Consider the following 24,886-nt stretch of genomic DNA (forward strand, 5'->3'; position numbering starts at 1 on the left):
CCCAGTAACAGGCAGTTCAGAAGGGTGGGTGCCTACGTGTCGCTGGGCCTGGGTACGCTTTGGTTTGCAAACTCGACGATTCCAGACAAATGCAATCTCGCTACAGAGGGTCAGAATGAAAATCCTGGCTTATAGAAAATTCTACCGTATAGATTCCCCTGGTCACATATGTTCTTCCGCTTTCTACCTCACAGTGCATCAGCTTGCGTGCCGCGCAGGAGGTAAGAGTATATTGAGCCTGTCTCCCTCAAGGGATTGCGAGGCACATGAGCCTCAAGATGGAAGGGGATATTTTTCCAGATGGTCTCTTCCCGCACGCTCTGTGGAGCTGGCAGCAGTAAAAGGCCTTGCGATGGCTGTGCGCAACTGAGCCAGCATATGAAATGTGTAAAATCTGTGCTCAGCAGCGTAGCTCTGTCTGCAGGCTATGGAATGAATCTTGTTTCAAGCCTTTTGTAGCCCACGGAATTTGAAGGAGAATAGGAAATTTTGGAAAGCTGATCGGAGTGATGTGGAATTTCAGCTCAGGATAATGAAGTACGAATGATACATTCAAAGCATGCACTTTTTGCACAGGTTCGCAAAGGAACACCGAAAGCGAGTATTCCCTGACGATGGCATTTCTAGCTTGATTTTGCACTGTCCAACATTCTTTGAGTGCACTGTCCTGAAGTGGACTAAAACAGTCCCCGGGCAGTTCATCGGTCTCTGGTACATTTAGCTACCGGGACAGTTCCGCAACCAGGAGCTCTGTATTTATCCGTTATGTTACAGCAACACAACGGGACTGATCACCTCTTTGTGTTAATTGTTCCTTCGCCTTACTCTAGAGCTGGAGTATATTCTGTCGTAAGGCTTTTACCCCAGCGACTATCAAGTTAAACTGCAACTGCCAAAATGAACACTCTGGTCAAGATCTTTTGACTCAGAATCAGGAATCATGTTGTCCTGTCCTTCGTCTAGATGTAGGAAAAGCAGCAGCCTGAGCTTGCCTACTGTAATGAACTTCTAATTAAAGCAAACCATCTTCATCAGGAGTTGATTTATCTTGTCATTTTAAAATTAACATGGTGTTGCCAGCTGTGATGAGTAAGTAGGCAACAAACAAAATCCCACAGCCCTAGCTACAAAATAATAGAGAATTTCATCTAGATAAACTTTATTACCTGAAGAATGGGTTGTTTAAAATGTGAATAAAGTTCACATTTCACACACTCGCAAGATCAATTTCTATAAAGACCCTTTTGTACTCGAATTAGCAAAGCAATTTAGCTTTTGGAAACAGTAATTCAACAGGGAACTTCAGCTTACCAAGTAAAGCCAAGACGCCTGTGTAGCATAAACTGTAAAGTGTTAAACTTTGCACACAAATGCCCAGTAACACAATATTTTTAATGGCTTCCACAAGTTTTTCTTGTTGGCTTGCATATCATCAATGAAGTTTTTATATAAAGATTGCTTCTACATAAAAGTATGAATGCAGTAAGACACTTTGTCAAGAAAAGTCTGTTCTAACGATTCAAGCAAACTACTCGGTGCGCTCAACGTTTTTACTAGGTTCCACGTAAGATTTTTCTAACCGAGAAAAACCGATGAGTCCAGTGTACCTGGATTACTAAATTCTTGTTGTTGGTTTGTTGTTGGGAACACTTACCTTTACCTACAGGTAAAAAGCTGCTTTCAAAGTGCAGGTGGTCGTAAGTGGAGTATTTGTTTATACCGACAAATTCAAACACTAAGATATCTACAAAATACAGCTCAGAAAACTATCGTGCTCTTTTCATTGTTATTCTTCTTGGTAACTAGGCTATTGGTATACAAACACTGATTTCTACGGTGAGTCAGGTTCTGCATTTTGTGTTACCTCCCAAAGGTCACATTTTCTAGATTTAAGCACGTTCTTTCGAAAGGCACCAGGTTCCTGGGATTTCCTATATAAGAGGAACATCTTGAGTTTTAACATTTTTACTTTTTGGTTAATTGTTAGGTTTTAAGAATTTTACACCCTTTCACTGACACAAATGACACAACTTCACGGCAGACAGTGAAGATGCGCAAGCAGAAATTAGAGCCATTTGGACTTAAATTCCACCCTTCAGAATGGAAACACAGTCTTCCCCGTGACTTGGCTTGTAATCAGTTTTGGAGGTATTTGGTGAGCTTTGTCTGTTCCTCAGGGAAACTTTACCTACTCAAGCATTGTTGAGGAACACGTGAAACCACAGATGGCTCATAACGCATATACCATCACCATTTTCCCCTCTTCTCTAAAGGTGCTAGAATAATTTGTCCTAAAATGCACTGAAGTCATAGAGCGTCATTAAAATGTGACCTTTGGTTGAGCTACGTGGCAGGGCAGACCCTTTTCGGAGGAGGTTTCGCACACACGATTCTAGTCCAAGCCATACTCACAATGTTAGTGACATCGGGAGAGGCTCCGTTCTGCAGCAGAAGGAGGACTATGTTCAAGTGGCCCATAAATGCAGCCACGTGTATTGGTGTGAGGCCCGACTGCGAAACAAAGCAAGAGCAGTTTTACTCCTCTGCACGCGCGTAGGGAAGGGGCTGCTTCGTTTAAATGAAACATAAGTGAAAGCGAGGCATGATAGGAGAGAGGAAAAAAGGGAGGGAGAGAGAGAAGGAATGTTTCTTCAGGACACGAAACATTTTTCTACCTCTGTTATAGCCTGGATTGAAGCCCCATATTTCACCAGGAGTTCCATGACTTTGATGCGATTTTTCTTGCAGGCAATGTGCAGTGGAGTAAAACCATTCTGTGCAAAAGACAGTCATGTTAGTTAAAAACATGCAGCTACACTTTCCACACAGCTCCATGCCGGCACGCTGGGGGCACAAGTGTTAGAGTACCAGAAGCAACTGTTCTTTAAGCACAATTTAAGCAAAACTGTTCTTTAAGGTTACGAATTACAGACATCTCCCAGTAGTCTGAGGCAGAACAAAGCAGCGCCGCTGCTTTCTTCTCAGGCAATGGCGAGAAACTGAACTTCCACCCCCAAAACCCAAATACAGACGTGCCCGTTCTGACTTCCAAGCGTACGCGTGCGCGCACGTACGCATGCGCTTCCGAAGGCTGCACGCGTGTATATGTAAGGATGACTTACAGTGGTTCCCAAGATTGCCTAACGCAAGGAAAATATTAGAAATGATAGCGCTCACTTTGAAATCAGTTAGTGGCTTTTGAAATGTATAAAGCATATGCTATACCTCTCTAGGAAAAGGAGTACTTCTTCCAGATTCCACCTTATTTTATTTGTCTTTTTAGAATATCCTGGAATCTAAGCATCTATGTGTATTTATTTTTATATTTATGCATTGATCTACCGTATCCTGTATTCATGTTTGCGCGTGTGCACGCGTTCTGTGAGGCATCTTAAAGAAATAATCGCCACTTCAGCCGTGGTTTCACGATACAGAGTGTTCACTCTCGAAGTACTTTGCAGCCCTCCTTCCTTTATTCCTGCTCCGCTGAGCCATAAAGCATAGTAAGCAAGGTACCAGCCCTCAGCTGGATGAAAATTAAATGGGGCAGCGACAGGAACGAAAGGGTGGTGGGGAAGGGAACATCTTAAGACTGCAACCTAGCATTTCGTATTGCATGACAGCGGTTTTAGCGTTGTGCTTACCATCAGCACGTACTCCTTTCTTTGGAAATGCTTATTCAATAAGATTGGGGCCCAAATCAAAGCACGTCTTCATACTCTATACTGTAACACATGCTTTGACTTCAAGCTTTTTTTATGTACTATTATAGTTAATGCAGGTTAAGTGTGTGCCTAAAGCTAAGCAAACACATTATTCACCATATATGAACATTTTAGTGAAAAGCACAGGTAACGTTTTTAGATAATGTTGAAGGATTGCTGAATTTTCTAATGAAAAGGGTCAGTGTTGCTAAACAATCAGCTAGCAGGAAACAGAACTTATCAGTGAAATCTTAGCTGGTGGAAAGAGGCACGTGACAGATTATTCTACAGTCAGCTTCTGTTAAGGGACATGTTAATTTCTGGTGGATTTGAAGGTGCTTTAAAGCATATACAAATTGAAAAAGCTAAAAACTCACATAGTGCTTGTATCCCCAAATCATTTTGCAAACATCAACAATTTTTTTTTCTAAATCTAGCTGAAAATGAATTATTTGTAAAATTTATTCTATCCCAGGACTCTGCTAAATATTATTATTACTATTAGCCTTCTCCAGTTTCTACAGAAGGAATGAAACGCATTAGATATTTTACCTCCCGCACAACATCTCTCAAAATATTTCATAGGGAGTTTTACTGTTTCACAAGTTTCCGTATTTTCACTTAATTTTACTGCCTGAGTTGATTTAATTTTGCTACTTCTACTTAAGTGAGGAACAGTTTGATGGGGGAGAGGAGGAGGAGGAGGCAGAAAAAAACCATATCACTAAAAGAAATTACGAGCCTCGTTTAATATATTAAATACTATAAATGAGCTGGAGGCAACAAGTCCCTGATGGGAGAGGAAAAAAGAGAGAGGGGGGGAAAAAAAAACCAAACGTCTGGAGGGAAGAGAGCAGAGAGGCAGCGGCCTGAGGGCGTTCTCCTTTCATTTCAGATCTTTCTCTGGGAGGCAGGGAGGAACAGAAGGTGTATTTCTGGTCATGGAAGGAAAGAAAGAAGATATGAGGGCTAGCATACAATGTGTATGTGTGAGCAGCTGAGGAACGTACAGCTAAAGATAATCAGAAGACTGGCAAGAAAAATAAGAAAGGATGCAAACAGCGTCGAAAAAGATCAACCAAGTGAACGTGATACCAAGAAAGACAAAACAAGAAAAGCGTACCACGAGGAAGCAAGGGGGTTATGGGATAGAGAGGCTGAGAAAAATGAGAGGGCCGAAGAAAATTCCGTGAATAAAAAGTCAGTTCCAAGGAAGTAAGGGACAGGGGCAGCCTTCGCAGAAAAACACAGGGTCATACTGAAGGCAAGAAGCTGGGGAAGACATCAGTGGCCTGTGGTGGAAGTTCTGTGGAGGCACTGAACGCAGCAGGCAACGGCACACTTCTTGCCACGCAGAAGTATCTCAAGTGTCCACAGCCTCTTTCCTTCCCGTAGCGTATCGGCATTTTAACTTCCATCCAGCTAACAGTTCATGGGGACACTTCCTATCAGAGCAAATTGGAATCTTGTCTGGGTTTGGATAGATTAAAGACTCTTCAAAGCTCTTATATGTTCCCCAAGCCAAATGTGGGGTTTTTCTCTCAGTTAGGGGATACTGGCCTGATCGGTGAGTGAAAGGAATCATACCTGTTTTCCTGTAAGCGTCAGAAGAACTGGTTTTTGAAACGGAAGAAAAGTGGCACCTAATAGAGGGGAGTGTCATAATTTGATAAACGCAGAAATATTAGCTTTCTAATGTATTTTCTTCATGCCAACTAACTTACTGGTTCAGCTGAAAGCTGCGAAATTATTTGTGTATCATACCACATGGTATGGAAAACTGCGCTATTAATTCAGTAAAATACCAATGCGTATGTTAGCATCAGCTGGGAATGGCTCTGATTTTAGGAACTCGGTAGAGCCTCCAGACCTGCTACTACGGCCACTTGCCATGGGACGTGGTCCATGACTAGGCCTTGTGAGACGAGATACAATACCGGTAACCAGGAGGAGCGACAAAACCTCTTGTTACTACAGCTATTTAAGGTTGTTGGGAGTTTGTTGACAGAGTTTTCACTTAGCTTTACTGGTCAGAGCTACTCATCTGCCCCAGCTAGCTTTGTTATACGACACAGGGGGGACAGGTTTACCAGGGCACGAGCATTGGGATTTGCTCTCTTGTCCAGGAGGAGTTTGGTGACACGATAGTGGCCGCAGTGCGCGGCCACGTGGAGGGCGGTCAGGTAATCCAGCGTGACATCGTCCACGGGAGCTTTGTGCTGCAGAAGGTGTTTGACGCATTCCACGTGGTCCCCCTGGGCCGCCATGTGAAGCGGAGAGAGTCCGTTCTGCGGCAAAAGAAAACAGAGCAGCGTAACTTCTAGTAACTCTCACTTACATCGTGGCACGTATTAGAAGGATGCCGTCGGGAGTTTGCAGAGTAACCCCATCACTGAAACAGAGCCACATCTGAGCTACGGACTGGAAGAAAAACCAAAAAAAAAAAAGCTGTAGCCACCCCTCCCCTTCCTGCAAATACAGGCAAATTTAGAGGAACATCATATAATTAACTAAAACCAGAATTTAATCAAAGCAAAAGAATCTAAGGGTCTTGCCTCATGATTTAATAACACATATCTTGACCTTAAAAGACAGTTCTGGGGATACTCATTGTGACACTAAGACATAGGTTCTATGTTAATTAGAGGAAAAGCACCTACTTACCCATCATTGTATTTATTAAGGAACCTATATTTTTTTCTTTAAGTGTTCAATGAAAAAACAAATTATATTGGCAACCCTGACCCCTGAGCTTCTGGGAAATGGTACTTTCAACCACCACCATGGCTGGACCTTTTGTTCAAACCGTAACACTTCAAGGGCTGTGGAAGCAGGAGTTTTATAGCCCTGTCTGCCTTTAGTAGATCTTTTTGTAAATATTGAAGTCCATGGAAGGTAGACAATTAAGAGGAAAGAGAATCGTTGCTATAACTGTGTATAGCAAGTTGTTTTCAGAAAAAAAATAGTTTTAATATTTACATATTTATCTGTCTCCCGTTTGGAACCACCTTTTCCAGTTGGGAGTTAGATTTAAAAGCAACGTCCTCTTCTAATTTCATTTTACATGCAATAAAGTACTTAAAAAGCACTCCGTGTTTAAAGACAGACTATAACATATAAACTTGAACAGGAACTGACTTGGTGTGGTCAGGCTGACTGTTTATTTGTCACCTGGAAGGAGGGAATTATTCACTGGACACTTCTGCTCTGCTCAATTCTCAACACAGTGGAGACGTCCAGATGCTGCCACAGCAATGCCGATCTTTTGTCCCGACTGGCAACATCTGCCTTCGAATGGCAACATCTGGGAATCCTGCCTGAAGCGCGCACAATACACGTGGCAGGGTCTGTTCTTCTGAGCCTCTCTACCTCCTAGTGAAGCGAGGGCGTTGACACGAGGTTCACCTAACCACCTTCTCCCACCAAAGGAATCAGTGAAACTATAAGGAATCTTTTCCCTACAATTCCCATCTCCCTGTGGATCCCTCCTGCGTAAACAGACGACCTGGACTACCTGGTGCTATCAAGGATGCATAGCTTGAGCACATCCTTATTTGACGTAGTTGATACGCTTGCAACCTAGCGATAAAACCTCCCGAAGACTATCAAGAGAAAATCTTGAGTCTCCAATGGGGATAACTATGGGTCAGAATACACTGATTGCCCTTGTTTTGAGCCATGTTTGAGGGAGTGGGGCCCAATGAACAGTGCAATGGTCTGAAACTGGTGTTTACATTGTTTCTCCCTCCCCATCTTCCAGGGGACCTCAAGCGTATCATTGCAATACTCCATTCCACTGTTTCCCACCTAATGATACCAGCTGGCTTTGTCAGGCACTCTGAAATTTACTGATGCGAACTGCTGCTCGGTGGGGTTTGCTATTACGCTACAAGTAGCCTTCTCTCATTAGTTTGACCAAAGGGACAGCACTTGTAGGAAATGCATTAATCTCAGATGTGCGCTTTTCAGAAATCAGTAAGAACGCACCGAAATCATTTTCCAAGTCTGAAACAGCCCATGAAAACAATTAGGAGAAGCTGCAAGTCACAGGTCCTAGTTAGCTTATATGATGGATCGGAAAATATATACCAGGAATCACCTCTCAGGAGTGACCAACCCAGCTTTCCCATCTCTGCGTCCTACGGTCTTAGGAAGCAACTAAAGTGAAGTGCTTGCAGTAGGACAGTATATTATGTGATTAGTCTGGTACTATAGAGTGGCGGCAAAGAAGTGTATACCGTTTCATATATTTGGAAAGGATAGTCCCTAATTATGTAAGAAAACCTTATTTTGGATCATTCTACCCAGTAGTACATTTCCTCTGGGAGAACAGAAATGTTCCCGTCTTCTTCCTCGTCCTTTCAGTGACATTGAAAATTCTGTGCAAAGTTACAGAGAGCTGTTAACGTATTCTAATATGACACACACCTTGGTCCGTGCAAGCAGTGGGGCACCTCGTTCCAGCAGCAGCTCCACAACTTGGTCATGTCCACTTCTTGCAGCACAGTGGAGTGGGGTGAGTCCATCCTTAAAAGAAAAGGAGGCAAAACAAATCAGCACATCCCCAACTGCCCATCCCGGCACTCCGAGGAACACTCATCCAGGAATTCAGCCCCACAAGCGTGTGAAAAAGCTCTTTTTTTTTTTTTTTTTTATTGATTCCTAACTGAAGCTGGCTCCACAACATGAAGTTTCATCCCTATTCTTGCTTGCACCAGTAAAGGACGCTCTAAGGTTTTGGAGAGGAAGCCCATTGTGTGTTGAAATCTCTTATCAAAATGTGAGCGTGCATTGCCTCCTCCCCTCCTTCTCCTCTGCACGGCTTTGAGATTGTATTGCCTCTCCCTGGAGAATGTCTGCTGGGCCAAGGATGCTCTATTAATCGACCCTTGTCCTTTGGCTTGCTTTTGATGTGGGGGTGAAACAAGAAACGTTCATACTAGAAAATCTACTCTACAATTTGGTTTTTTTTAGACAGGCAGCAGAAGAAATATTTTAAAAAAGAGAAACAGATAAACAGACCAAAACCTTTCACTTCTAAGATTGAGTGGTGAACAAAGAGCTAACAATTCTTTGCTAAAATTGCTGCGAGATCCCCACCTCCACAATATTTTTTCTACTGCAGAACACCACCCTATACCAAAAGACTTGCTCAGGCTACTCAGTAATGATCACAGCAGTGGTAGCAAAAGACGTGTCAATGAAACATTTAGATGGGAGAATGCATTCTAGGTAGTTCTGCTACAGTTTGGACATTATGCAGAAAAAAACCAGGCAATACGAGGCAAGAAAAATGGTTGCAAAAGAATATTAGTGCTGAACGACAGAAAAAAGAAAATGCATATGATATAGAAACCCAAGTTTTCATCTCATTAGACCTCAATGCCGTTCAAGCATGCACTCAGAGAAGTCATCAATACTCATTCAACAGAGATAGGTTTATCAAGGTGAAATGGTAATAGTTTTTAATCACAAGAAAAGCCTTCTCCCTTTGAGACACGCCACTCTTCTTAGATGCGGTAGATGCTATTATTCTAGGGTGCTTTCTGAAGAATCCAGTAACAGCATGATTAAAAGATTAATATACTGGTCCGAGATAGATTTATTACTTAGAGGTTAAAAAGGTAGCAAAAACGCAAAAACATGGCCTTAAGTATGAGTTAGTGACCCCGCTACATACAGAGATATATTGTTTGCCTTGCTGGAGTTTGGAGGAAGTCTACATCGCTATATTTTTACTTCTACCGCTAACATTTTTAAATTAAAAGTAGCTCTAGACTGCACAGCGCCGTTGCAATTGCAGCATCATTTTGGCTTATGCAAAGATAGCCCCGTAACAGTCTACAAAAGGTAGTTCCAAGAAGTAGGTCCTCCCTCACCCTCGGTTTCGAAAGCACAGGGCACCTTTCTGAGTCAGCAGCGCGGAACTGAAGTCTGCAGGGAGAAATTCTTCTCCCTTACTTACCTACTGTTTCCAGAGATTTTTCAGAAACATGTGAAGGGGTTAGGCGTGCCTTGACACTCACTATCTCAGAGGCAGAGGCATCACCAAACCCCACGGAAGCTTTGCAATGAAATTCAACAGATGCAGGATCAAACCCACGAACAGAATTCAAGGCTGCTCAGCACCCGACAGATTGGGTCAATGGGAAGGAATTGGGTGTAACTAGCTTATCTGTCTTTTTTTTTCTGCGCTGAAACTTCCGAGTCCCCTAAATCAAGCCTTTATATGCACAACTGAGGTATATTTTCATCTTGCTGCCAGAGGGATTCATACACATAACTCCCATTAGCATTACTAAGTGAGAATATACCCCAAACGTATTTCTAGGAAAGGCATTTATTTGGTATTTCTTGCTGCTTTCTGGCTTTTCGTGCTCTACATTTTTAATCAATGTGGGAGATTAACTTTGCCTATCTGCATAGTGACTTTGATGTTATTCTACTTAATAGAATAGCAAAAGAAAGGTAGAATTGTGCGAACCCTTGAAAAAACACAGGACAAATCCCCAGAGGGAGAAAAAATGAAGAAAAACACAAGCCAAGAAACATATCAGCTCCACAAGAAAGTCTGGCTGAATAAAAAATAAGAACTAAATCATTAAAGAGCATGATTTCTCCTCTGTTCTTATCTATAATCCCCTCTAAAAGTAGAGATAAAAATTTGCTACCTCTCCTATTCGATCCTGTCATAGCTTTTATAAATGCATCAGCATTTACTATCTGTACACTTCCCAGTAGGAGAATGAAGCAATATGCTTTGCAGCCTTCCCATATAACCCTCTTCTCTTCCCTCTTTCTGCCCTGGCGAAGACATCATGTATATTTTGAAACTATTCTATATTTAGTACTTTAGATTCTGGTTTTGCTTCCATGTTTTCTTCAAAGATGAGGGAACTTGCAAAGAGAGAGCTGTTGTAGTAGAAGAATTGGTATGTAATACAACGAGGACAAACTGACATTAGCCAACGTCAGGAGACACAGTGGGGCACCAAATGAGTCCTCTTTTGCACCATTTTCTATTTGCAATGAACCTCAGTGCTCTGAAATCTGTTGGGGGAGTTTGCCTATATACTTTTTTAATCATTCCGTTGCTAATCGGGACACCGTGTAAACTGAAGAACACATGCTGGCCAAAATATCAAACACATCATCTGACGGGACGTACAACACTGGGTCAAAGAGACACGGACTTTGAAGCACGGTAAACACCAAGGCCGCCATGCCGGGAGACAGGAAATTCAGCAATTTTATATTTTAAGAAATGCAATATTTACCTCCTCTCCCAAATAGTACCTAAGGGAGACTTAAATGTCTTCCAGGTGACATCCTGCACCTGGCGTTCTGCTGTTCCCATGTGCGGTACTCTCCTAGCTCACGCTTTGCAACGCAACCAATAGCTGGGTCGCTGTTAGAAATGACACTACAATCCTCTCTGTGTGTATGGAAGCCATGAAACACCATTGCTCCTAATTTGCTCTTAAATGGCTCTCAAAATAGAAGGTAAACTTTTGCCTTTTTTTCTTGGGGGAAAAAAAAAAAAAAAATCAGTCGCTGTTCATTTTTTAACCTGCAAAATTAATTCTGAATTCCGCATGTGACTCCCAACCGCAGGGCTCAGGAAGAGAAATTTTTGGGTCATTTCACAGTGATTCAAATGCTTTACTTCAGCTTACCAGAGAGACCGAGATAAAAAGAAGCTGTGCTTGTGAGAGATTGTAACGGGAAACAATCCGGGCAGCATCTTATAGAATCATAGAATCATCGAATCGTTTAGGTTGGAAAAGACCTTTAAGATCATCCAGTCCAACCATTAACCTACACTACCAAGTCTACTCTAAGCCAGTCAAGGGTAGACTAGACTGAACCGTGTCCCAGAGTGTCACATCTGCCCGTTTCTTGAACACTTCCAGGGATGGGGACTCCACCACCTCTCTGGGCAGCCTGGTCCAATGCTTGACCACCCTTTCCATAAAGAAATTTTTCCTAATTTCCAACCTAAACCTCCCCTGGAGCAGCTTGAGCCCATTTCCTCTCGTCCTATCGCTAACTACATGGGAGAAGAGACCAACACCCCCTCCCTGCCCCCTCCTGTCAGGCAGCTGTAGAGAGCGATGAGGTCTCCCCTCAGCCTCCTCTTCTCCAGGCTGAACAATCCCAGTTCCCTCAGCCGCTCCCCACCAGCCCTGTGCTCCAGACCCTTTCCCAGGTTTGTTGCCCTTTTCTGAACACGCTCCAGCACCTCAATGTCTTTCTTGTATTGAGGGGCCCAAATCTTAACAGAAGGACAGTTGCGCACATTCAGCGCTCATTCGAAAGAAGACTGGTGCTAGCTCATGAACATCAAAGGCCAAATTGTCCAAGAATTCTTCTAAACTGCAGCTGCATATTCTCATTTTTATAAGGCTGAAATAAAATTCTAGTATTCTGTATGTTAGACCTGCAGAATTGTCTAAATTTTCTCGACAAATAAAGGCCTTCTCATTTGTTCATTTTTCATTACTACTAAACCTCATCTCTTTAAAAATGAACAAGGCAAGCCTCCCTCTTGCTCTAAGCTCGCAGAGTCTTGGCATAATTAGACACGCTCTGAAGTAGTCCTCCAGGCCTGCCATTCAAATTACAAATTTTAAAAATACAGCAAAAAAATGTGCCAAGCATCTGCTGGAGTAATAAGACATTAACTTAAACAATTCTAAGTAATATTCACTATCTATATAGCTTGCTTAGATAATCTGTACATCATCCCTTCCCGCTCCCTTGTAAACATTATCTGAATCCACTACATTTTTTATAGCAAATATCTTTGCTGTGATTAGGTATTTATAATCTGACGGTGCTTTAGGAACGGCAGAAACTACCAATGAATTATTAGTGCTCTGTGCATGTGTGAAGACTAGGAGAAAATGTCACAGCAGCGTTACTGCAGGAAAAAAAAAAACCCGCAAACACAGCACAGTGCCAAGACCAGGTTAGGATTCTGCTGCAACGGCTTTGTGGTAGGAAACCCACTACCATGTGGAAATAGCAGAGAGCCGTGCCTGTTTTTTCAGGATGCATATATGCAAAAGGAGATGTTATTAGAAATAAAGCTCAATAGGTTCCCAGAATAAGTGTTACGGAGTGTCTGAAGCACATTCGCCACAAAAAAACCCAACCCAAACACACACACACACAAAAAAAAAAAAAAAAAAAAAAATCCAAGTTCCACTCCCCCCCCACCCCCCCCCCCAGCTTCCTTCCTTTTCCTTTCCCATGGGTACATCTCTGTGACCGACGTTCCACTTCTTCCAGCTCCAGCTGAGCCTCCTTTCTTTTCTGTGGCCCTTCTCCAACCCAAATGGCATACCAGACTTTGTCCCCACCCTTATCACATCCACTCCCCCCTCCAGCTCCAGCTGCCACGCTCCAGGCACACAACATGTTTACTTTCCCACACAATAAGCTTTCCATTCCAAGACGAGATGCTCTGTTTCATCCCAGGGACTTTTTTTTGCAACTGTAAATATCCTGGACAAGAGCCTGCAAGAGGAGTCGGAAAGAAAAGTCCCAGAGCAAGAAAAATTTAATTTCAGTGTTGGCAAGATTCAACAGAAAGAACACAAGATGTGTGACAACTTCAGCGACTGAGGGGAACGTGTTCCTCCCCGCCACTTCTAAGGGCGTTTGCATAGTCCCACAGAGATGGAAATACCAATAAGGCAACAAAGGCCTGTGAATAACGCTGCATTTTAAAAGTAAGAAAGCATACAAAAACTTAAAAAGCCTCACATTCTTGGTTTTTTTTTTCCCCCTATAGAATTTATAGAGAGAAGATAAAAATAGAGATACTACAAAAACTGCATTCATAAAGAATACTCCCCAAACCCTTTAACAGTGAGTAACATTTCAATATCTCACATATCTTTACTGTTACTATGCTGTTATATCAGAATTTTTTTTTTTTTAAATAGAAATACAGATATTTTGGCCATGCTCAAATTCCTCTGCTTTTAAATGCTTAAAATAATTCTCCCTGTAATAATCCTTACTATGTTTCAGGAAGGCTGTAGACGCTTTCCTTCTCTCAAAGTGAGAAGTGGTAATTGCCACGTTCCTCTGGGCCACGCGACATCGATTTAGTCGTAAATTGAACTTTCCACCACCTTTTAGAGAAGAAGTTTCTGCACACCGATTCCTAGCCGCAGTCTGCACAGTTGCTTCTGAAACCCAGCTCCACAGGTCTACCATGCTAAGCTGTACAGGTCAGAAGTTTAGCTAAATTTGTTCAAAACTTTAAACAAACATATGTCATTGAAGTTCTTATTCAGGTAAACTTGTAGAGAATATAGGTTTGCCTAAGATTTTCCATATGCAACATTTTAGCATAAGAAATTTTCCCCATTAATTACTTAGCAAACAAAACTCCAGATAAAGTTTGCATGTAAATAGAAGTAGCACAAACGTAGACGTACAGATAGTACTGATAAAAGTATCTTATTAATATCATTGGGAATAGAGTTTACATTTTTGCTTTAGATACAATATAAAAGAGAAATGAAATTCCACATTCTAACATCTTCTTTAGCAGCTAGTTGAGAAAAATGGTAAAACTTGCCAAAAAAATTTAAGTAAAATTTTATTTTAAAATACGTAAGTGTAGCAAGCAGATTTACCAGCAACTCTACATCGTTCTACTCTAGTGAGAAATGCCATAATATTTCAGGAAATACATTATGAAATGTACAGCAAATAAAAGTACGTAATTCCTGCACTAAGCAGGGCTTTCCTCCGACATGCAACATTAACTATGGAACAGTAGGACACATGCATAATTCACTCCCTTTGAAGAACGTACATTTTAATTTTTTTTTTTTTAAAGACAATACAGGGGCTCCTAATGGATCATTCCAATGGAACATTTTCAAGCATAAAAAGATTTCGCAGATTAACTCTGCAAAATTGAAGCACTGAGGCTTATCTAAAATCTGTTAAAATCAGTTTTTGCATCTTAATTTATGCATCATCAGATGTCACGTAATAAAGCAAGTTAAAAATAAACTGAATGAAAGCAACGAGTACTTTTTTTAACCAAAGAGCTTATTTGGATGCGGTATGGAGAGCAAGAATAAAGGCCCAAGCTATCTGGCAATGAAACATCCTAGGACATTTAATTCCACTGTTTTTCAGGGAAGTTGACCTACTGGGGAAATGCAGGTGTTCCTCAGACGAAATGAAAAGGCGAGGATGGAAAGGCAAGCATGTTAGTACCGCGGTGGAGGCGGCGGACGTCGGTCCTTTAAAGTACAAAACACACGTCTGCATGGCATGCGACACACAACCTACCTCTTCAACACCCTACATACCCACGGCCATAGCAAAGCACACAAGGCATGCGGACAAAGCAAAGGGAAAAGAAAAAGACACCGAGACGATATAAACAGCTGGCACGAAGACAAGGTCACGCCACAGAGACGCTGACAGCAAAACCAAAGCTCTGGAATCTTCCCCACTGTGAAGTACCCGCAGCCGACCGCCGCCGCGTGCCTCGGAGCAGGGAGAAGGCAGAAAATGAAAGCAAGAGGAAGCTGCTGAGCCTGCGCAAACTGGGATACGCGTGCTTTAGGAAACCTTTACGGGTGTTCACCGGTACCTTTGTCCTGACAGTTTTGGAGCTAACGTAGCAGCTGACAAAGGGCAGGAAGCCCAGGCAATGAGAAGCCTCTAAATTTAGCACCTTCCACCCACGTTGGGCAAAGTCCTGTTCTTTCCGTTTCATTCACGACTGCACATCGATCTTTGCGGGTGAGCGGGGAAGGGAATACCCCTTGACCTCTTAAAATCCAAGACATCCTTTACAATCATCTGTGCCAACTCATCTAAAACAAGTATCTAAATACTGACCAGGAAAATAGGTGAATTCAGTACTGTCATTCCACAGGCCAAATGGACCATTTCTGTAGGACTACTGTGCCGATGAGTATGTGGAATATCCAGACTACAACCTATTATTACTATTTCACGCCTCTTTACCATGAGATTTTAGGCACGTATTGTGGAAACTTTGACCAGAGATGATTTACTGCACACCTTCATGAGAGGCAGCATTTTCCATCATCAGTAGTTTAAAAAAAAAAAAAAAGCAAGAGACATCATTTGATAAATAATCAGAACTCAAAATCATAATCACATATAGTTACACAATAATCACGACTGTCTTCCTAGCTTATGAAGCAATAAATGGTTGATGCAATTAATATCAAAGTAACTGCAGAGGTTGAATCAACCACAAGGGTAGTTGACTGCAATATCCTCTACATTCCTACCTTGTGAAACAAAATTCTTATGTCCAGCTCTAAACTCTGTGTTCCAAAACACCCTTTATTACTTGGAGATACAATTTTTCAGATCACTGCTTAAAAAAAACAGCAGCTTTCAAGAACGAGTCCTGTGCAGTTCAGTTTGCACAAATGAGCACGTTTTCCTAGGCGACTCCAAAATCCCATTTGAAATAATTAACCCTGCCCATAGAAATGGATGGGTTTTTCTTTTGTCCTGAACAGCTGCAAAATCACCCGTCAGTAAGGCGCACAGTGTTGGCGTGCCATTTCCACAGGACAGCTGGGAGGAGGAAGCCCGTGAGAGTCACCTAATTTTCCATGGTTAGTCTGGGGAAGGGCAGGTTCCTTGTTCCCAGGATTGACTCTTCAACAAAAAGCGACTGCCAGCCCACCACAGCAGTTTTCATGAGGTCTACTATGGCTGGCACAGACATTTAGGAGTCAGGGAACCAAAAGGTTTAGCCGAGTCCAGACCTTCCACGTCCCATCGCTCTGCAGCACGCGTGTTCTTGCGTCACGTGAAGTTGGACCGACTAACAGGCTTAGTTCCTCAAAAAGATCGGTTTCATCAGCTTTTGCTTGTATGATGTAGGTAGATTATACAGGAAACTAAAGGAAATAGTGTTTCTGCCTCCTGCTATCACCAATACCTGCCATTCTTTAGTCTGATAGCATAGAAAACAGTCTACATAAAACAACTAACAATCTGAAAACTAAAGGTAGGATTCTGAATCTAAAAAAAAGACCAAGGTACAAAAATACTTCTTCAGAAATTATTTTTGGAGTCACAATTTAAATTTGGTCCAAGTTTCAAAAAGAGTACACTCGCGAGGAGGCAACGCTTAACATTTTTGGAGCTGTGTTCAGCTGAACTTTTTTTTTTTTGGAGTCATTTGTAACAGCCGCATCTAATGTCTCACTTTAAGAACGGAGAACAAGACACAACCACTGAAGCTGAATTCCTAGCCATGAATCTTGGTGTTCCCAGTCTCTGGCTTAAAAAAAAAACAAAAAACCAACAACCAAACCCAAAACCAAAAACAAGCAAGCAAAAAATCCCAATCCATTCTCAAGAAGGGACAACATCATATTCAGGGAACAGAAAGACTCACCCTGGTTTTGGCATCGATCTGCCCTCCGCGATCCAACAAGAGCTTCACCATGTTTGTGTTTCCCCTTTTGGAAGCCACATGCAGTGGGGTGATTCCATTCTACACCATGAAAAGAACAAACAATGAGCATGACGGATTTGAAGGTGCGTAATGGTGGCGAATGTGTGTTGGGATCACAAAAAAATGAGGCCATCACATTGTAGAGAATAAACAAAAATGTACTTGAGCATCAGAGCTAGGCACACACCATATAAGCTAGAGTTAGTAATTCCTTTCTAAGCAAGAATCCTTATTCGTTGTTCGGGTTTTTTTTAAGAAACGAAGCAGCGCATCTGCCAAAGCAGCAAACATCACAGTCCCAGAGTCAGACAAATAAACAAACATACATCGGAGTCCCAATGAGTCAATATTCACAGAACACGGAAGCATTTAAATCGCTGCAACATACACAGAGTACACAAACGCGTGACTCCTGCACAAAGGAACCTTCTTAGTGTAATGCCGATAGCGTAAAGGAGTAGGTCCTGTTTAGGCTGAAAGTCCTTGCAAACGCTTGGGTGAGGAAAGAGGCAATGTGAGCAGCTACTCCAGACTGGCAACGGGAGGAAGTCAGTCTGAAAAGCAGAACCCTAAAGTAATGCAAAGTGTGTCTGGCAAAATTAAACAGAAAACTTGTGAGCCGGTAGCTGTGTCGAGGTACAGACTACCAGAGGTTTTCACGGCACCAGATGCCGTGCTTCAAACTAGGTAACGTACGACAGCAGAGACTGTAGTAGGTAGCTCTGCAATTGGTACTTTTATTGTCGCATTTATAGAATGGCAATATACCTTACTTTACTTTTTCAAAACGTGATTATACGTGAAAATATCAAATTAAAGTGGTATAGTCAACACTGAATGCCGACAAAGCCAATAAATCCTACGTATATGTCTGGAGTACGTCTGACTGACAGAAAAGCTGAAGTGAGTTGACACACTATGAGAATATCAGCTTTCTGGAGCTACTCAAGGGAGCCTGCTTCCTTCAGCTGGGAACACCGCTCGCTACTCAACTCCCAAGGACTCCAGTGCATCGCACGGAGGCAACTTTGAAGAATTCCTGCCAAAAAAGACATCTTTGAACACAACAGAAACCCAGCGTTACTTTGCTCCTCGCTTAGTCTTGACTAAGAATTACACAAAGACACACTCCCACTTTTGTAGGCCATTACAACTAAGAAGAGAAAGAAATTCCTCCGTACCCTTGCTGTGAAATCGACTGCAGCTCCTCGGTTTAGCAGAAGCGTTGCCACATTGACATTTCCATAGTGCGCGGCTATGTGCAAAGGTGTAAAGCCACTCTACAAAGGGAAACAGCCCTTATTATAGAAATCATTTGAGACAAGAGAATCAGCTTAACTAGAACTTGATTTGAAAAGCTGCTGGCAAACAAACGTATCGTGTCGGTTTTATCCAGTTCACCTATAACACAGCACAGCCTTTCAGGCAGGAGTGCAGTTTTCATATGAGAGGTTATCAAAAGCGCCTCGTTCTTGCATTCTCCAATTCAGTCTTCTGAACCAGTGGCCAATAAGGAGAGTAGCTTTCATCACAGAAAATATTAATATATTAGCCATTCTTAAAGAAAATAAAGGAAGTTTCCTTATTTGGAATTAGGAAGCAACATGGGTCTTTTGGGCTGCATCTGTTTACTGCTTTTGGATAAATGACCGCAAAAGTTGTCGGACTCTTATTTTACTGCTCTTAGAATTAGAAATATTGACAACATCTTTCCTTCTTTTTTTTTTTTTTTTTTTTTTTTTGAAAGAGCAGTAGTTATTCAATATGTAAGCGAAGAATTCGGTGTACATGAGAAACTACTTAGTAGCATAGTATAAGAATCATGATTATTTATATACCGTTTGGATCTCAAAGGATCTGAAGAAACTTTGCCATCCATACATCAGAAAAAAAACAATTTACTTATTGCCTCTTGAACACTAGAAGGTGAAACCTGCTCCAGCTACAAGACACAGAACTGCTCGACAACAACATAAAAAAGATTAATTTTTCAGAAACTAGGACGCAGAGCCAGCTTTTAGTCTCATCAGTAATTCAAGTAGAAAGGACCTTGCTTTTGAGGCTTCCCTGAAGAGCTTTACGCTAATTTGATCAGATCTTACTGATAGTTATGGAACGAGAAAAAAACTTTTGGCTTCTAGACTATACCATATTTTCAATCAGGTTTCATTTCTTTCAGCGTACAAATCACCTTTTCAAACTACTCGTGGAATAACATAGGCAGATGTTGCACTCTGAAATCAACTTTAATCCCAAAAGATACAGCAATCAGCCCACTATTTTACCCTAATTCCATTTACTTCCTTGTCAGCCCACAGGTGGTCCTGGTCAAAGTACAGTCAAACACTCATTAAATTCAGAGTTTTCTTGCTGTGATAAATTACCAGGGAAATGTCTACTGAGGATATCAGCCACACAAATAGGCTAACTGCGTTTAGCTGCAGATCGAATGCACGCTGCATTGACAACTTCACTGCAACCTTCGCGCGGGCACGTGGCTGCCTGGTGACAAACGCAAGGTACTGAGACGTGGCGTAAGGGCCGGTGAAGGAGAGCTAACCCCCTCTGCATTCACCCCGGCAAAGCACATGCCCGTGGGCAGATGCCAGGGAGAAGCCGTCACCTTTTCCATTCGCATCGCCGGCTGCCCGGTGGCAACTCGCTCCCGTGCGCACACACCGAGCGTGAAGCGCTTCCGCGCGGGCGCGTGCATTCAGAATTCAGTCCCTCATCTAACAGAGCAACTCCGTTATTTAAAAGCAGGCATTCAAATGATCACCGTGTTCTTGGAAATAAATCTTCTTCCTAAACATGGCAATAATCCTTAGGGGAGAAATCGCAGTTCTAGCCAACCAGCCTGTGATTTTTAGCGGAAGCGCTTGGAGAGTTGGCATTTCCAGAATCCGTATGAGAAATGCAATATTATCTGCTGCAGGTAAATTCTGACTATGTGCTATCCCTTAAGGACTTTTCCAAACTTTATTGAAAAGAGCGTAATAAGAACAACGGTAAAAATAAGCAGATGCTCTGAACAAGTTTTTACCTAGGAGGATTTGATTACATTTGTTATTGTAAAAGAAGGAAAATGAATTTTACCATCATTCTGGCTGAGCCAGACACCTTAATTTAGTTAGGCCAAGTGAGTGCATTTTCATAATTAATGAAATTGAGCTAGAACAGCATTTTTATCCTCTTAGCTCCATTACTCGCTTCAGACTTCTTTGAACTCATGTGAATTCTCAAAAGTTTACTTCAACAGTGACACAAATAAAAAAAAGTTCTAAGACAAAGGACAAAAACAGGTTTGCTGAGTCACAAATTTCTATGTATTAAACAAGAGTCTTATCTTCCCTTTTAGTGCTAAATAATAAAGAAATATTGCCACAGAGCAGAGAAAATCATTATAAGTAACAGAAAGAGTAATTAAAAATTTTTTATCTCGGTACCTCAGTCGTCCTATTCACCATCATCTGATGCAGCATGGTTTGGAAAAAAGAGGAACAATATTAAAGACTGGCCGCAAAACGAAGAACTATGTTGCTTTTTGAAATGAGTTATGTGGTTAATTATGGGAAAAGCCATTCAAGCATGCATTAACTTTAAATACAACCTATGTTCCCATGGGCAATAAACCAGTATCCTATTTAATAGGGAAGCAGCGATTCTGCTTCCATTCCAGTGTCTTCTGGTTTACAAATAATGAGAGAAAGCTGGTGACCAAAGAAATGGGAGGTATAACTAAAAAGCAGAAAAAATGAGTAGTTTGTAATTACTGCGTAGCTAAACACTTGCAAAAGTGGATATATTACTGGTGATACTGGTCAAGCAACTCGTCCTTCCCCACAGAAGAAATTACCTTTAACCGTTAAGACGAAGGAAGCCAAGTTTGTTGCCCATCGGCACTCGGCCGCGTGACTACCCCGTTACCTCTACGGCAGCATCAGGTTACCTTGGACTGCACATCGGCATTGTGGTCGTTCTGCAGTAAGAGCGCCGCTGACTTGGTGTCGTCTTTTCTAGCGGCAATATGCAGAGCTGGTAGTCTCACTTTCCCCTTGGTGTCATTCTCCAGGAGGATGGCCACCGCCTGGTTGTGTCCTTGTTGCAGCGCAACAGCCAGAGGAGTGAAACCGTCCTGGTAGAGGAGAAAACAAGATGCGGTCAGGAAGCTGAAGGACGTACAGCTTCAGCAATTCGCGCAGCGCTGTTCACGTATAAAAATTTGATAAGCACATCACCAGCCATTTTCTACCTCTGCACCACCGCCTCCGGTGAAATGACATCGCAGGCACAACATTCTAACCCAGATATAGAATCATAGAATCATTTAGGTTGGAAAAGACCTTTAAGATCATCCAGTCCAACCATTAACCTCACACTACCCATATGATTTCAAACATATCAGAAGCACACTTTTTCCACGTCAAAGTAGTCTTTCTTTAAGTCAAGCACAAGCAAAGGATCATTCTACAGTATCTCTCAATTATTGTCATCTTAAAATGGGCCACAAAGCATATTTTTAGCAATATCTTGGTAAGGATTAGTGAGCACTCAACAAAGTAGATGTGAAAAATACACAGGGAACCTGTTTCTGGATATCTTGCGGCTCTGTAAAAAGAAAGCATAGCTTCAGATGCATTTGCTGCTGTTTCCCACTCTAAGTTACACATGGACTATGACTCAAGAAAGCCAGATCGTGCTTATGAATTTATTCTAACTGGAAGCAGGAAAACGTTAGATTATTTGTACTTTTTTGGAAAAACAAAGTCAGAACAAATCTCTCTGCTTTTCATGCATAGTTCTGGCTTTCTTTGAAAACTATTTTCAAATCGTCTTGCTCCTCCACACGTGCCCCAGATTGCCAAGGCCTTAAAATGCCTCACAGGGTGGCAACTTGCTCTCTCGGCTGAAGTACTGCCTGCTCCCATCTCTTCGGTTCTGACTACCAAACCAAATCTCGCTCAAGTCTTGCACGCTGCCCAGGCACGCATGTGCTGCAACCACGTGCTAGATGGGAGGGCAGCTGAGCCACGAGGAACAGAGCAGTTCTCTAACCGAGTCTGTGACCGGAGGCCTGGTGAATAAAAATGGAAGAAAAGGGAAGGGAATAAAACAAGGTCTTCTATGCCTAGGTCAGAAGGAACACCTAAAGAGTTGATTAGAGCCAGAAAGTGAGAAAACTGGTTTAGAAACATTGTAAAAGGCATAGGAACGAGACGGAATTGATTTGGAATAGGAATACGGAAAGACGATAAAATAATAAAGGACAAGTTAGGAAGGAATGAGAGCTAACATATGCTGAAAGAAACATCTGAAGAATTGCCAAAGCAATTTTTCCCCTTAGTAATCTAATAACATTCACTCCCTTTTGCGTAGAACTGTGGGTAGGTGCGTTGTAACAGCGATACTACTATGGTTTCTTTCTGTAATAGAGATTAAATTCTGTACAGTGAATTAAAAAAAGGGGTGAACAGCTGATGAAACAGCTGAACTGCAAAGATAATTCTGAGATTGGGGCTACATTAGGTGTTGAAATGGCTTAATGCATTTGCCTTTCGCCTCTGGGAACATGAGAACAAATCCTGGATTAGAGGCCCTGTGAAACTGAGCTCATCCTCACTCTCATTTTATATACATATGTATATAAGCGTTAGAGGAAACAAAATATATCCAAAGGCAGTGCAAGTTTCAAAGCTTCAAAGACAAGATCATCCATTTGATTTGCACCACTTCATCTTCCGTCCTTCTCTAAAAGGACACAATTCTTTCTGCATTCCCTCTCCTGTTGCTTCTGGAAAGCATGGCTGACCAGAGCTTGGAGAAAGCATTTCATTTCCCCACTTCCCCGTGTGAGGACAATCTTTGATGCCAAACAGAAGATCCTTCTCCATGTATTTCGGCGGCATCCTCAGTTCAGGCTGCCATCCCACCTTATCTAACGTACCGCTGCTTCATTCTGGTCATGAGACTAACTCTGGGCACGTCCGAAAGCGGACAGTGGCTCAGGCCATCCTGCAGTAACACTTAAATCACCGAAACCATCCCCTCAGCAAGACCTGAAACCAAAACTTATCTAGTTAAGCAATAAGGGGGTAGACAGCCTTTGCGCCAGGGGAGGTTTAGGTTGGATATTAGGAAATATTTCTGCACGGAAAGGGTGGTCAAGCATTGGAACAGGCTGCCCAGAGAGGTGCGGGAGTCCCCATCCCTGGAAGCGCTCAAAAAACGGGCAGAGGTGGCACTTTGGGACATGGTTCAGTCTAGTCTACCCTTGATTGGTTTAGTGTGGACTTGGTAGCGTAGGTTAATGGTTGGACTGGATGATCTTAAAGGTCTTTTCCAACCTAAACGATTCGATGATTCGATGATTCTACTTTCCAAGGTACAAAAGTGAGAACTGACCTTTCTGATGGCAGAAGACAGACTTGGACTCAGGTTCAGAGTGGGGGGCATTCGAATTTTTTTTTTCCCTCCCCCCTGACTTAGAATCATAGAATCATTGAATCATTTAGGTTGGAAAAGACCTTTAAGATCATCCAGTCCAACCATTAACCGAACACTACCAAGTCCACACTAAACCAATTACTAAACTTTAAAAAAAAAAAAAAAAAAAAAAAAAAATCAGACTATACTGTGAGTTCCAGTGACGCCTGGATGTCTTCATTCAAGCAGAGGCTACATTAATTATAACCATCTCAGCCTCACAGTTCCTGTAAACTAATGAATGAATTTCCAGTGCACCTGACCGTTGCAGCCAGGAAAAGTTACTGGGAGCAAGGCTGCAAAAGCAGGTGACCGCGGGCGGTAGCCAGGCTGGGCTCCTGGAGAGCCACAGTTCCACACGGCTCCTTCACAAGGAGTGTGTTTCTGCCACGTTGCCTGGCAATCACACGGGATTTCATATTTCAGAAAGCTGACATGTAACGTGATCGCCATATATGCAGGCCACAAGAGGATTATTTTAGGAGCTGTCACCAAATGGTATAGTATCCATTGAAAGAAGGGACAGTGCAGCAGCTGTTAACGCTAGCCGTTCGGTTTGAAGGAGAGCGAGCATAAATGCACCATTGTTTCCGATTCATCCGTTTGCGAAGGCAATCCAGAATGGCTAAGTTTCTGTACAGACTGGGGAAAATAATAATAAACGTGAGCAAAAGCTCTGACAGGAGAGGAACTTTCCTATTACTACTTCACACGGCACATCCACATCCATAGAACAAACACGAAGCCGACACACTTGTGCAGCACAGAGCCTGTTCACTCATCCCTTGGCTTGGAATAAAAGAGCATTCGGGAGAAAGAGAAAAAGAGGAGGAATGGGAATGAGCGCAGTCCTCATGACCTAGGAGTCTTCCCCATTCCTCTCAAATCCTCTCATTTACAGAAGGAAGTTCTTACAATTCAGCTCCTCTTGAGATGGAGTCTCGTCTCTCTTCCTTTGGTGCCTGCCCGCCTTGCACTGAAGTTACTACAGGTTTACAGCACTTCAGTGAAATCCAGAACCTAGTGGTTAACACCGTCCTTCTGTGTATTTATACCCACGTGGTCCGACAGAAGAAATAAAGTGTCCGAGGAGAAAACAGCGCATTGCCTGCTGAACTCATTGATGTGATCCTTGTTAGTAGTTTGATTTCCTATTTACGTTAATCACAGACAACCATGAATATTTGTAGGCTACACGAAGCCGCAG

At 42.3% G+C, this 24,886-nt stretch overlaps 1 protein-coding gene across 1 annotated transcript in view; it reads right to left on the reverse strand.

Moving 5' to 3' along the window:
- The window catches only part of ANK2 (ankyrin 2), a 177,224-nt gene that overhangs the window by 103,947 nt on the left and 48,391 nt on the right, over nt 1-24,886 (reverse strand). The window contains exons 6-13 of the mRNA XM_075709393.1: nt 21,146-21,331; nt 20,643-20,666; nt 18,378-18,476; nt 17,137-17,235; nt 8,133-8,231; nt 5,795-5,992; nt 2,676-2,774; nt 2,413-2,511 (exon numbers count right to left, since the gene is read on the reverse strand). Coding sequence (XP_075565508.1) covers nt 2,413-2,511; nt 2,676-2,774; nt 5,795-5,992; nt 8,133-8,231; nt 17,137-17,235; nt 18,378-18,476; nt 20,643-20,666; nt 21,146-21,331 — 903 coding nt within the window. The remainder of the gene's footprint in view (nt 1-2,412; nt 2,512-2,675; nt 2,775-5,794; nt 5,993-8,132; nt 8,232-17,136; nt 17,236-18,377; nt 18,477-20,642; nt 20,667-21,145; nt 21,332-24,886) is intronic.

The sequence above is a fragment of the Pelecanus crispus genome, chromosome 4, assembly GCF_030463565.1.
Source record: "Pelecanus crispus isolate bPelCri1 chromosome 4, bPelCri1.pri, whole genome shotgun sequence".
Classification (NCBI taxonomy): domain Eukaryota; kingdom Metazoa; phylum Chordata; class Aves; order Pelecaniformes; family Pelecanidae; genus Pelecanus; species Pelecanus crispus.